At 47.1% G+C, this 13,713-nt stretch overlaps 1 protein-coding gene across 2 annotated transcripts; it reads right to left on the bottom strand.

The window, feature by feature from the left end:
• Positions 1 to 5,305: 5,305 nt before the first annotated feature.
• MCL1 (MCL1 apoptosis regulator, BCL2 family member) lies at positions 5,306 to 10,356 on the bottom strand. Of its 2 annotated transcripts, XM_045364359.2 has the most exons (3): positions 9,581 to 10,356; positions 8,983 to 9,230; positions 5,306 to 8,231 (listed from the first exon to the last, which is right to left on the bottom strand). In XM_045364359.2, exons 1-3 carry the CDS (start codon positions 10,266 to 10,268, stop codon positions 8,115 to 8,117), a joined length of 1,053 nt encoding a protein of 350 aa, XP_045220294.2. In that variant the 5' UTR covers positions 10,269 to 10,356; the 3' UTR covers positions 5,306 to 8,114. The 2 variants fall into 2 exon arrangements, with proteins under 2 accessions (XP_045220294.2, XP_005542041.3); XM_005541984.4 differs by lacking the exon at positions 8,983 to 9,230.
• Between the last annotated feature and the right edge of the window lie 3,357 nt (positions 10,357 to 13,713).

Genomic DNA, 13,713 nt, shown 5'->3' with positions numbered 1-13,713 from the left:
GCGAGACTCCGTCTCAAAAAAAAAAAAAAAAAGAAAAAAGAAATTTAACATCAATACAATATTAACATACAATCCATAAATTTCTGCAAATGTCCCCACGTCCTTTATAGCTTTTTGACGTGTAGTTGTCATGTTTATTTTGAACTATTCCCCAGTCTTCTTTTGAGTTTTTTTTTTCTTTTTTTTTTTTGAGACATTGTCTCGCTCTGTCCCAGGCTGGAGGCAGTGGCCCAATCTCAGCTCACTGCAACCTCCGCCTCCCAGGTTCAAGCAATTCTCCTGCCTCAGCCTCCTGAGTAGCTGGGACTACAAGTGTCTACCACCACGCCTGGCTAATTTTTGTATTTTTAGTAGAGATGGGGTTTCACCTTATTGGCCAGGGGGGTCTCGAACTCCTGACCTTGTGATCTGCCCGCCTCCACCTCCCAAAGTGTTGGGATTACAGGCGTGAGCCACCGTGCCCAGCCTCTTTTTGTGAGTTTTTTTTTTGAGACGGAGTCTCGCTCTGTTGCCCAGGCTGGAGTGCAGTGGCGCAATCTCGTCTCACTGCAAGCTCCACCTCCCAGGTTCATGCCACCCTCCTGCCTCAGCCTCCTAAGTAGCTGGGACTACAAGCGCCCGCCACCACGTCTGGCTAATTTTTTGTATTTTTTGTAGAGATGGGGTTTCACTGTGTTAGCCAGGATGGTCTCGATCTCCTGACCTCGTGTTCCGCCCACCTCAGCCTCCCAAAGTGCTGGGATTACAGGCGTGAGACATCGCACCTGGCTTTTTTTTAGTTTCTTTTTTTTTGTTTGTTTGTTTTTTTGAGACGGAGTCTCGATCTGTCGCCCAGGCTGGAGTGCAGTGGCCGGATCTCGGCTCACTGCAAGCTCCGCCTCCTGAGTTTACGCCACTCTCCTGCCTCAGCCTCCCGAGTAGCTGGGACTACAGGTGCCCGCCACCTCACCTGGCTAGTTTTTTTGTATTTTTTTAGTAGAGACGGGGTTTCACCATGTTAGCCAGGATGGTCTCGATCTGCTGACCTTGTGATCCGCCCGTCTCAGCCTCCCAAAGTGCTGGGATTACAGGCTTGAGCCACTGCGCCCAGTCTTTTTGAGTTTCTTAAGGGTAAGAATGATCTCTTTATAATTCCAGCATCTAACAGTTCATGATACATAGTAAGCAGTCTACTGTCATGTAATAGAAAAATGAAGACTCTCAACATCTGGCTGTCTAGAGCTCCTGCTAAATAGACAAGCCTGGGCAATATAGAAAGACCCCATCTCTGTGAACAAAACAAAACACAAGGCATGGTGGGGTACCTGTAGTCCCAGCTACTTTGGAGGCTGAGGTGGGAGGATTGCTTGAGCATGGGAGTTCAAGGCTGCAGTGAACTGTGAGTCCCACTGCACTCCAGCCTGGGCAAGAGTGAGACCCCACCTCTTAAAAAAAAAAAATCCCAGTATACCTCAATGTTGAGGATTTATCATTTACCAATGGAAAAGAACTATTATTCTATGCAAGTCAAGAAGGGATCTGCCAATTAGAAACCAGGTATAGTATGGGAACAAAAGCTTGCTACATATATCCTTTTTCTACTTCCCAAGAATTATTAGTAAAGGACACCACATTTTCAGGTTTTTTTTTTTTTGAGATGGAGTCTCCCTGTGTCTCCAGGTTGGAGCGCAGTGGCGTGATTGCGGCTCACTGCAATCTGGTACTACAGGTACGCGCCCCCATGCCTGGCTAATTTTTGTATTTTTAGTAGAGATGGGGTTTCACCATGTTGGCCAAGCTGGTCTCGAAATCCTGACCTTGGGTGATCTGCCTGCCTCGGCCTCCCAAAGTGCTGCGATTACAGGCATGAGCCACTGCACCTGGCCTCTTCTGTTTTTGGAGGAAGTCTCGCTCTGTCACCCAGGCTAGAGGGCTAGAGTGCAGTGGCATGATCTTGGCTCACTGCAATCTCCACCTCCTGGATTCAAGCGATTCTCTGGCCTCAACCTCCTGAATAGCTGGGAATACTGGTGCCCGCCACCACGGCTAATATTTCTTTTTTTTTTTTTTTTTTTTGAGACGGAGTCTCGCTGTGTCTCCCAGGCTGGAGTGCAGTGGCGTGATCTCGGCTCACTGCAAGCTCCACCTCCTGGGTTCACGCCATTCTCCCGCCTCAGCCTCCCAAGTAGCTGAGACTACAGTCGCCCGCCACCACGCCCGGCTAGTTTTTTGTATTTTTAGTAGAGACGGGGTTTCACCATGTTAGCTAGGATAGTCTCGATCTCCTGACCTCGTGATCCACCCGCCTCGGCCTCCCAAAGTGCTGGGATTACAGGCTTGAGCCACCGCGCCCGGCCACGGCTAATATTTCTGTATATTTAGTAGAGATGGGGTTTCACTGTGTTGGCCAGGCTGGTCTCAAAATTCTCACCTCAAGTGATCAGCCCACCTTGGCCTCCCAAGGTGCTGGGATTACAGGTGTGAGACACTGCACCAGAAATGTATTTATTTTTTTTTGAGACAGTCTTACACTGTCACCCAGGCTGAAGTGCAGTGGCACAATCTCAGCTCACTGCAACCTCCGCCTCCGGGGTTCCTCCCGGGTTCACGTGGTTCTCCTGCCTCAGCCTCCCAAGTAGCTGGGATTACAGGCACCCGCCACCATGCCCAGCTAATTTTTTTGTATTTTTAGTAGAGATGGGTTTTCACTATGTTGGCCAGACTGGCCTCGAACTCCTGACCTCGTGATCTCTCCACCTTGGCCTCCTAAAGTGCTGGGATTACAGGCATGAGCCACGGAGCCCAGACCAGAGAGCAGTTTCTTAATCCACCTGGAGGAAAATCCCCAGCCCCCAACTTTCCACATACTTCACATAGGTAAGATAACACTGTAACAACTTTGAAACTAAGAAGAAGAGAATTAAGCTTTCGATTTTGAAATTGAGAAGCCTTTGAAGAGTGGCAGCGTTCTAGAAACAAAGTTCCATAATGATTGAACAAGTGAAGTAAAAACTAGGATAGAGGCCGGGCGCGGTGGCTCAAGCCTGTAATCCCAGCACTTTGGGAGGCCGAGACGGGCGGATCACGAGGTCAGGAGATCAAGACCATCCGGGCTAACACGGTGAAACCCCGTCTCTACTAAAAAAATACAAAAAATTAGCCGGGCGTGGTGGCGGGCGCCTGTAGTCCCAGCTACTCGGGAGGCTGAGGCAGGAGAATGGTGTAAACCCGGGAGGCGGAGCTTGCAGTGAGCTGAGATCCGGCCACTGTACTCCAGCCTGGGTGACAGAGCGAGACTCAGTCTCAAAAAAAAAAAAAAAAAAAAAAAAAAAACTAGGATAGAGACTCAACTGATCATCTGAACTCCAGTAATTAATGGCTAGTGCTCTGGGCATCTGGCTGGAGCCATGCTACACACCAGTTGTACAAGTTATTTCACTTTAATTTTGTAAAATGCTTCAGCTGTCACAACTGTTTTAAATAAAAATTTTGTGAACGAAAATAGTATGAAGACCTTGCTCTAGACACAAAACAGGAACTGAGAAAGTCTGGTTATGTCAAATAAAGCGAAGTGTTGATTATTCTGACTAGTGATTAAGGTTACCCAGTTACTATTAAATCCAAGTTTTTAAGGTGCTGAGCAAAGAACACTGCACCAGAAACGGCTTCACATCATAGCACATCAACGGGAGCAATAGCACTAACTTAACTCAGGCCAAGGCTTGGGCTTGGGAGTGCACTTACACAGCTTTCTTTGTAATGATACAAAAAGCTGCTGCCTTTTGGTAGTTAGGCTCCAGAAAGGGGCTTCCAAACCAAAACGTGCTTTTAAATAGAAATCCAACTGAATGCAGGAAGGCACAGAATCCTGACTGCCTGATTAGCATCTGGTGCTCAAGGCTTAAAACCAAGTATGCAAACCTCACATTTGCACATTTCCATGGTGATTTAGCTTGCTTTCAAGGTACCCGAAAATAAAGGGCAGGATAGGGGTTTTTGAAATTGATTGGCTTTTTACCTCCTTTTGGAAAATGGAAGGGGAAAAGCACTGCTCCCAAGAACTTCATCAAAACTCTTTTAACTTTAGGTATTATTTAGGTGTTATGATAGAGTAAATGCTGTACAGTACCCTCTTACCTCAAGATCAAGGCCAGGCGCGGTGGCTCAGGCCTGTAATCCCAGCGCTTAGGCTGAGGCAGGTGGATCATTGAGATCAGGAGTTCAAGACCAGCCTGACCAACATGCCAAACCCCACCTCTACTAAAAAATACAAAAATTAGCCAGGCAGGCCGGGCGCGGTGGCTCACGCCTGTAATCCCAGCACTTTGGGAGGCCAAGGCGGGCGGATCATGAGGTCAGGAGATCAAGACCATCCTGGCAAACATGGTGAAACCCCGTGTCTACTAAAAATACAAAAAAAAAATTAGCCAGGCGTGGTGGCAGGCGCCTGTAGTCCCAGCTTCTCGGGAGGCTGAGGCAGGAGAATGGTGTGAAGCTGGGAGGCGGCAGAGCTTGCACTAAGCCGAGATCGCGCCTCTGTACTCTAGCCTGGGCGACAGAGCGTGACTCCATCTCAAAAAAAAAATTAGCCGGGCATGGTGGCAGGCACCTGTGATCCCAGCTACTCGGGAGGCTGAGGTTACAGTGAGCCGGGATTGTGCCACTGCACTCTAGCCTGGGCGACAGAGTGAGACTCTGCCTCAAAACAAAACAAACAAACCAACACCTGGTGATTCAAAAAACCGAGACACAGGTTGAGCACGGTGGTTCACGCCTGCAATCCCAGCACTTTGGGAGGCAAAGGTGGGCGGATCACCTGAGGTCGGGAGTTCGAGACCAGCCCGACCAACACAGAGAAACCCTAAAAATACAAAATTAGCCGCGTGTGGTGGCGCATGTTTGTAATCCCAGCTACTTGGGAGGCTGAGGCAGGAGAACTGCTTGAACCCAGGAGGCAGAGGTTGTGGTGAGCCGAGATCACACCATTGCACTCCAGCCTGGGCAACAAGAGCGAAACCTCGTCTCAAAAAAATAAATAAATCAAGACAGAGATTTTGATTTTTTTTTCAGAAGGTTTTTAATTTTTTTACTTGGAGGTTTAGGAACTCCTCCAAGTACAGCAGTAATATATTTAATTAAAAACCCAACACCTCTAATTTGAATTGAAGAAAGGAACTGTCCTTTGCTCTAAGGCAAATCAGCTTTGTGAGGCTTTTGCTTTGAATGCACCTATACATATTTGCTCAGCTGACTTCTCTAAAAGGTTTGCCTAAGAGGGGGAAGGAAAAGAGGCGTCGATGAGAAAAGACCCATATCACACCCTGTATTTGAATAAAAGATTTATTTTCTTTCTCAGGAAAAACAGGAAGTTAGGGAAACACACTACATTTTACAACCAACATTAATTTGTAGTTGGTCCTTTTCCTGGCACAGCTATCAAAAGTACTAGCTGTTTAGCCAGAACCAAGGTGTTCACCCCCACAGAATGCACATGAACACTAGAGGACTGCATGTTTTTCCCTGAGAGAAGCATAAGACAAACAGAAGTCAAAAAGTAGTCACTGAGAGCGCCATCCTTCTAAGCAGCCCCTCCCTTTCCCTTTTGGAGGATTTGCCTGAACTATGTAGCTGACAGTCAGCACTCAGACCACCTGCCTCGTCCTCTCCCTATAAACCCACCACTCCCCTCCTCCTTTCCCAAACCACTTGGGGTGCCCTAAGCCCAAAATATCAACTAAGATCCTTGTCTGTATTTCCAGTCATACCTAATGAATTGGGAAGTGGGGCACCTAAAAACCAATTCACATCTATGCACTTGTTTCCACTGGATTTGGGAGACAGGCTGTTTTAGTTACCGTAACTAGATCTTAAGATTAATATTAAAAACTACATAAAGTGCTTTTAGGTCCTTAGAGATACATGATATAAATAAGTGGCTTATGATCAAGAACGATAAATAGATAGGTAAAAATAGCTCTAGCAAAGTTGACATTATGGCTCTGGGATGGGCAGGCAGGGCAATTCTTCCCCATTACATTCTTAGTCATCTTATTCATGCCTATTTTTAAATGGAGTCCACAGACTAAAGGTCATGCTCAGAGACTGAAGCTTTCAAATGACCCTAGTTCCAATATAGACACTTTCTTCAGTTTATCAGTAGCTTTTAAACTCTGAGGTTTAACACAGCTCACCTCATTCTGTAAATTTAAGTGAGCATACTCATATACATAGGAAACTTTAGAGAAAGCCTCGTAAGATGTTCCCTCCTCTGAAAATTCCTGAGGGGACTTTTGACACATTTCCCCCCAAAACAGGATAAAACAATAGTTGAAAAGATACCAGTCTAAGGAAAAGGGACTTCCTCCCACCCCTCAATGACTGTTAGTGTCACAGCACCCATGGTATTACCACCTGCTAAGAGGATAAAGTTCATGAGAGATGAAAGGTCTGTGGACTCTTGGCGGGGAGGGAGGGTCACTCAGGTTCCCAGCAGGGTTTCACAGTGCCAAAATCTAAAAGGGCTAGAAAGGGATGGCAGGGGAAAGCTGTAGACTTGATATAAATATCTGTTGAGGGAGCAGAACAAGCAGCAATTTCAAGGAAGGACAGGAAATAAAAGGTAAGTCTGATAGAACAAACATCAAGACTGAAATCCAAAGATGCCAATGCAAAAATTTGAAACAAAGTTTGGGAATCATTAATAGAAACAAAACAGTATTTGTTTTATTGACATACTAGGCTTAGACCTGTGTGTGTAACAAGCCTAATAATAGCACCATGGTTAGACTTGCTTGCTTTTCCAAGCCATCATTTTACAATTTATTAAGCAAACAAGGGATCAAATGTCTCTCCATCCACCTGATGTGATCTTTTTATATGCACACGGCTAACGAGTTCCATTCAGAACAGCTGAAAATCTTTTAGTAAAAGCTTTAAAGATGCGCTCATGAATTCAGTTTAAATTTCACCAGTTAAATTAGGTCAAATGGAAGGAACTCAAATGAGTATTGCCCAATCAGAGCCCATTATTTGTAAGTCATCAGTAACTTTAAAACTCCACTTAGACCTAATTATTGAAAACTTGCATATAATGAAGTGAAAGAATTTCCATTCATCAACCTCTCAATCCCAGGTTTTCAAAGAAAAACCTATCTAAGGAATACTTACCAAAATCAGATAAGAAAATTTAAACCTGCATAGTTTATCAATCAGATTGGTTCCACTACAACCAGTTTGCGTACAGTTACACATCAATTCGTTCTGTATACACTCTAGAACTGAACAGAACAAAGTTTAGCATAGAAAAGCTGTAAGAAACAGGTTCCTAATTACCGAAGTTGCAAAGTTCAAAAGGGTATGAAAAAAACTAATGTAAATTCGATACTCTCATTGTTGCAAAGAAATAGACTTTCTGTAAAAATATATACAATTTTTACAAATACATTTACAAATTGTTTGTCTTAAGAATTGAGGATATCCATATTCATAACTAATTACTGAGTCTTCCCCATCAAGTATTATTGGCCATAAACTAGGCTAATGAAGTAAGAATCATGGAAACCAAGCCAAAGTATAACAGGTATAAAAGTCCTGAACACTTGGACTTTCTATTTCAAGAAGTATACTGGGAAAGCTAATTATAGAGAGGAAAAGCTTCCCTTGTACAGTACTGAGGCTTACAGTCATAGTTCTATTCCTTGTAGCTTTTACACAGGTCACTGGCATTGTTAGTGCTTCTCTTAACACTACAGGAAATTAATGAATTCGGCGGGTAATCAATTCTATGACTTGCCTGACTACTGGCCACTTTCCTGTTCTCAACAAGGAAATTAAGTCTTTCCACCCTACCATCTTCACTAAATCTAAAAGTCCTCCTCCATAGCTTCCCAAACAAAGTTTGTTTGTTGCTGAAACTGAGCTTTGCTTCTTTCAGACAGTGACTCTTCTATCAATGGGCAGCACTTTTCCCATGTATTTATTCTCGTTAGCCATAATCCTCTTGCCACTTGCTTTTCTGGCTAGGTTGCTAGGGTGCACCTCTTGGAAGTTACAGCTTGCAGTCCAACTGCATAAACTGGTTTTGGTGGTTGGTGGTGGTGGTTGGTTAAAAGTCAACTATTGCACTTACAGTAAGGCTATCTTATTAGATATGCCAAACCAGCTCCTACTCCAGCAACACCTGCAAAAGCCAGCAGCACATTTCTGATGCCACCTTCTAGGTCCTCTACATGGAAGAACTCCACAAACCCATCCTACAAAACAAAAAAGACAAGCACATTTTCAAGTATGGGTTTCTGCTCTCTTAACAACACTACTATCCAGAAAAAAGGTAAATTAAAATATCTAAGGATCCCCCCTAAAACAACAGTAAACCAATTATTATTCACCCTGGGGCAAAAAAAAAAAAAAAAAAAAGACATTTCTAAGTTCTTCAGTTTCTTAAGTGGGCACCCATGATAGTTAAACTTCATTTTACAGTACTATCTTGGTCATATTAGGATTTATCCAAACCAAGGGACTTCCAGAGTTCCCATGAAGTAAAAGACTAAAACACTTATTCTCAAATCTCCACCACCTAATATTTCAGTAACACCTCAACTGCGAAGATCAGTTTTTCTCAACGTGGTTAAGTACATCCTGCATCAGATCTGGGTTTCTGTTTAAAACGCAAGGTCCACCCCGTATCTTCTCAATTAAAACAGGGAGCGCCTTAGGAATGTATTTCAGCTATCCTCCCCTGGTGACTTATTTCTTCATGGTTTGAATCCACTGAAGAGTATTCAACTGAACTGGAACAAAAAATAGCCTAGAGAAAACCAAGATTTTTGATACAATTCAAGACCGCCATACCACTATCTCTAAGGATCCACTAAATCATTATCAAATAAACAATGGTCCTTTAGTTAGAGCCTGCAAAAAACCTTTAGATATCCCCACCTCTCTAAATAAATCCTTCATTCTACTTCCACTCCAAGTCCCCTTTCATCCTTAAGGAAAACTTACCCAGCCTCTTTGTTTAACTAGCCAGTCCCGTTTTGTCCTTACGAGAACGTCTGTGATACTTTCTGCTAATGGTTCGATGCAGCTTTCTTGGTTTATGGTCTTCAAGTGTTTCGCCACAAAGGCACCAAAAGAAATGAGAGTCACAATCCTGCCCCAGTTTGTTACGCCGTCGCTGAAAACATGGACCATCACTCGAGACAAAGATTTGACATCGTCTTCGTTTTTGATGTCCAGTTTCCGAAGCATGCCTGGGGAAGAAAAGCATGCAGGTCCTCACGGCCTCCTTTGTCTAAACCGGCGCAAGATTCGCCTGCCCACCCACGGCGGGAAAGTGGCTACTGGGATTTATAGAACTCAGGTCGACCCCACTTGGAATTGACATCCCACCCTTTCCGGTCTTTGAACACGAGCTGCCATTTCCAAAAGAATCAAGATGGGCGGAAACAATGACTCAAGGCCAGAATATTCTGGTTTCAGGAATAGGATGAGACACGTTTCAACACTGACTCGTTTCGGTTTCCACCCACCCTCGGCGGGTGAGTCCAGGGAGAGATGGAAAAAAGGGAGTGAGGCCTTGGCGATTAATGAACCCCCTTACCTTGGAAGGCCGTCTCGTGGTTGCGCTGCACGCCATCCCCAACCCGTCGTAAGGTCTCCAGAGCCTTCCTGCTGGTGGCCCCAGACCTGCCCATTGGCTTTGTGTCCTTGGCGCCGGTGGCCTGCTCCCGAAGGTACCGAGAGATAATCTCCAGCGACTGCCGGTACAACTCGTCCTCCTCCTCCTCTGCTGGCGGCGGCGTCGAGGGTAGTGACCCATCCGTACTGGGGCTATTACCAGATTCCCCGACCAACTCCAGCAGGGGCAGGACAGCCGGCCGCTTCCCGAGAGGCTCCGGCTCGTACCCGTCCAGCTCCTCTTCGGGCGACATGATGGCGTCGGCGGCCGGGGCTTCCATCTCCTCAAGCGGCCCCGCGCGGCGGGTGGGCGCAAAGAAAAGCAGCCTCGCGGGGCTCGCGGTGACGTCGGGGACCTCCGCGCCAATGGGCGGCGGCCGCGCGACCCTCCGGGCGTCTGGCGTGAGGGCGGCCGGGGGGCTTGCGCCGGCGCTTCCGCCAATCACCGTGCCGGCCTCCCCTCCCCCTATCTCTCGCCGGGCCGAGGCCTCCTTCTCCGTAGCCAAAAGCCGCCCTCCCGGAGGGGTGGCGCCGCCGCTGCCGGCCCCCAAGCCGGCCCCCCCACAGTAGAGGTTGAGTCCGATTACCGCGTTTCTTTTGAGGCCAAACATCGCCAGTCGCCGCCGCCGCCGCCGCCGCCTGGCAAGAAAACTGGGGAAGACCCCGACTCCTTACTGGAAGGAAGCGGAAGTGAGAAGTGGCGAGGAGCTCCTTGATCACGGTTATAGGGCGGCCAGTCCTACTGGGTGGCGTCAGCGAACTTTAATTTTTTTTAAAAAGTATTCCCATAAAAGGGGAAAGGGGCGGCAGCTTCCGGAGGGTTGCGCACGGCACCTACCGGCTGCCGGGCCGGGGCGGGGTCGGGGCCTGAGCGGGGCCTTCCGGTCTTCGGAGGCTCTGGGTGCCGGTTACGTAACGGCGGCTCCGAGCTCCTGGGCTCGAGCTCTTTCCATGAGCACCTCGGGCCTTCTAGTGGCTACCTCTGTGCTTCCCTGAGACCTGATTCGCGAGCCCCTTTTACTGGTTTTTGCCAGAGCTTTTTTACCAAATCAAAATTTCAACCATTGACTAACAGGGGTTGAAGGAAGAGGACGAGGAAGTTCAGTGATGGATAGGAACAACAGTCTTAGATGATAGGGATAATTAAGGGGGCATAGTTGGGAACTTGGAGTTATTTTGCACAGCTCTCAGTTCGATGTTTGGAAATGAGGATGCTCCATGTACTACCCTAAAGAACCATTTATATAAGTGGACTAAGCTAAAACTGCCACGGCTAAACTATTCCTGCCTCCCTGCTTGCTTCTTCCATCTCTGTTGCATAGTCTTTGGTGCTATTTACATATAGGCCTTACTCCATTAGCAACTCGTCTGAGAGTCTTGACAACATTTTTGTTTGTTTTGAGACAGAGTCTAGCTCTGTTGCCCAGGCTGGAGTGCAGTGGCGTGATCTCGGCTTACTACAAGCTCCACCTCCCACGTTCAGACGACTCTTATACCTCAGCCTCCCGTGTAGCTGGGATTACAGGCGTGCGCCACCACAGCCGGCTAGGTTTTGTATTTTTAGTAGAGATTGGGTTTCACCATGTTGGCCAGGCTGGTCTCGAACTCGTGGCCTCAAGTGACCCGCCAGTCTCGGCCTCCCAAGGTGCTGGGACTACAGTTGGGAGCCACCTCGCCCGACTGATTATTGTATTTTTAGTAGAGACGTGGTTTCACCATGTTGGCCAGGCTGGTCTTGAACTCCTGGCCTCAGGTCATTCGCCTGCCTCAGCCTCTTAAAGTGCTGGGATTACAGGCGTGAGTCACTGCACCCGGTTGACACCATTTATTTTGGTGCTGATAGTAAGGCACATTTGACTCTAGAGGTTTGTAAAGCCCTTGGGAAAAAGGATCCTGTTATATGCCACGTATGTTAACATTAATTAAAGCAGCCTTTTTGTTAAAAGATCTGTAAAAATAATAGCTAAAATTCGAAAGCAAGGTGCTGAGAGACATAGGAAAGGTGAGCAAGCTCACTTTTAAAAAATTGTTTTGAGATGAGGTCTTGCCTTGTCACCCAGGCTGGAGTGCAGTGGCACCATCAGGGCTCATTGCTGCCTCAGCCTTCTGGGTTCCTGGGCTGAAGTGATTCTCCCACCTCAGCCTCGTGAGTAGCTAGGAACACAGGTGCATGCCACCAGGCTTGGCTAATTTTTTTATTTCTTGTAGAGATGGGGTATCGTTATTTTGCCCAGGCTGGTCTTGAACTCCTGGGCTCAGGTGATCCTCCTACCTTGGCCTCCCAAAGTGTTGGGATTACAGGCTGGGCTCTGTGCCTCATGCTAGTAATCCCAGCACTTTGGGAGGCTGAAGTGGGTGGATTGCTTGAGCCCAGGAGTTCAAGACCAGCCTGGGAAACATGGCGAAACCCTGTCTCTACTAAAAACACAAAAATTAGATGGGTGTGGTGGTGCGCACCTGTAATCCCAGCTACTCTGGAGGCTAAGACAGGAGAACTGCTTGAACCTGAGAGACGGAGGTTGCAGTGAGCCGAGATAGTGCCACTGCACTCCAGCCTGGGCAACAGAGTGAGACTCGGTCTCAAAAAAAAAAAAATGAGGCCTGGCGCGGTGGCTGACGCCAACTACAGGTGGGCAACTACCATGCCCGGCTAATTTTTGTATTTTTAGTAGAGACGGGGTTTCACTGTGTTAGCCAGGCCAGTCTCGAACTCATGACCTCGTGATCCGCTGGCCTTGGCCTCCCAAAGTGGTGGGATGACAGATGTGAGCCACTGCGCCTGGCTTTTTTTTTTTTTTTTTTTTTTGAGATGGAGTCTTGCTCTTTCACCCAGGTTGGAGTACTGTGGCGCGATCTCAGATCACTGCAACCTCCGCCTCCCAGGTTCAAGCGATTCTCCTGCCTCAGACTCCTGAGTAGCTGGGATTACAGGGCCGTGCCACTATGCCCAGCTAATTTTATATTTTTAGTAGATACAGGGTTTCACCATATTGGTCAGGCTGGTCTTGAACTCCTGACCTTGTGATCTGCCCGCCTCAGCCTCCCAAAGTGCTGGGATTACAGGCATGAGACACCGTGCCTGGCCCCTTTTATTTTATTTTTAGAGAAAGGCTTTTTGTTTGTTTGTTTTGTTTGTTTGTTTTGAGATGGAGTCTCACTGTGTTGCCCAGGCTGGAGTGCAATGGCGCAGTCTTGGCTCACTGCGACCTCCACCTCCCAGGTTCAAGCAATTCTGCCTCAGCCTCCCGAATAGCTGGGACTACAGGCCCGTGCCATCACACCCAGCTAGTTTTTGTATTTTTAGTAGAGATGGGGTTTCACCATGTTGGCCAGGCTGGTCTTGAACTCCTGACCTCATGATCCACCTGCCTCGGCCTCCCAAAGTGCTGGGATTACAGGCGTGAGCCACCGTGCCCGGCATAGACAGGGTTTTGCTCTGTTCAGGCTGGAGTACAGTGGTGCAATCATGGCTCACTGCAGCACTGAACATCTGAGCACCTCAGCCTCCCAAGTAGCTGGGCCTACAGACATGTACCATCACGTCCAGCTAATTTTTAAAAATTTATTTTTGGCAGAGATGGGGTCTCACTGTTGCCCAGGTTAGTATAAACTCCTGGAGTCAAGCCATCCTCCTGCCTCGGCCTTCCAAAGTGGGATTACAGGCGTGAGCCATTGTGCCCAGCCTGATGTTCCTTTGTATAGCAGCCTCTCACCTCCTTTTCTGTCTTGAACCCACTTCTATGAAGCTATGATTCTCACCACTGAAACTTGTCAAGGTTATCTGTGACCTCTACATTGCCATGTCTCAGTGGTCAATTTGCAGGCCTCCTTATACTTTTCAGCAGTATTTGACTTGGTTTATAATTCTTGTATGGAAACACTTTCTTCCTGTGCTTTTTAGTGTACCACACGCTCCTGATTTTCCTTCTTCTATACTGGCTACTCTTCAATTTTATTACTCTCTCTGGTTGTCCACTTGATGAGAGCACTTAACGTACTTCTCTTCATAACCCCAGCCATACCTGACCCATGGCAGACACTCCATTGTTGAATGGA

This window comes from Macaca fascicularis, chromosome 1, assembly GCF_037993035.2.
Source record: "Macaca fascicularis isolate 582-1 chromosome 1, T2T-MFA8v1.1".
Taxonomy (NCBI): domain Eukaryota; kingdom Metazoa; phylum Chordata; class Mammalia; order Primates; family Cercopithecidae; genus Macaca; species Macaca fascicularis.
Note: the sequence above shows the minus strand (reverse complement) of the source record. Positions and strands in the feature narration are given on the sequence as shown.

Coding starts and splice junctions, on each gene's coding strand:
- MCL1 (XM_045364359.2), bottom strand. CDS start 10,268: ATGTTTGGCCTCAAAAGAAACGCGGTAATCGGACTCAACCTCTACTGT. Junction 9,231..9,580: donor CCACGAGACGGCCTTCCAAG/GTAAGGGGGTTC, acceptor TTTCTTCCCCAG/GCATGCTTCGGAAACTGGAC. Junction 8,232..8,982: donor TAGTTAAACAAAGAGGCTGG/GTAAGTTTTCCT, acceptor TTTGTTTTGTAG/GATGGGTTTGTGGAGTTCTT.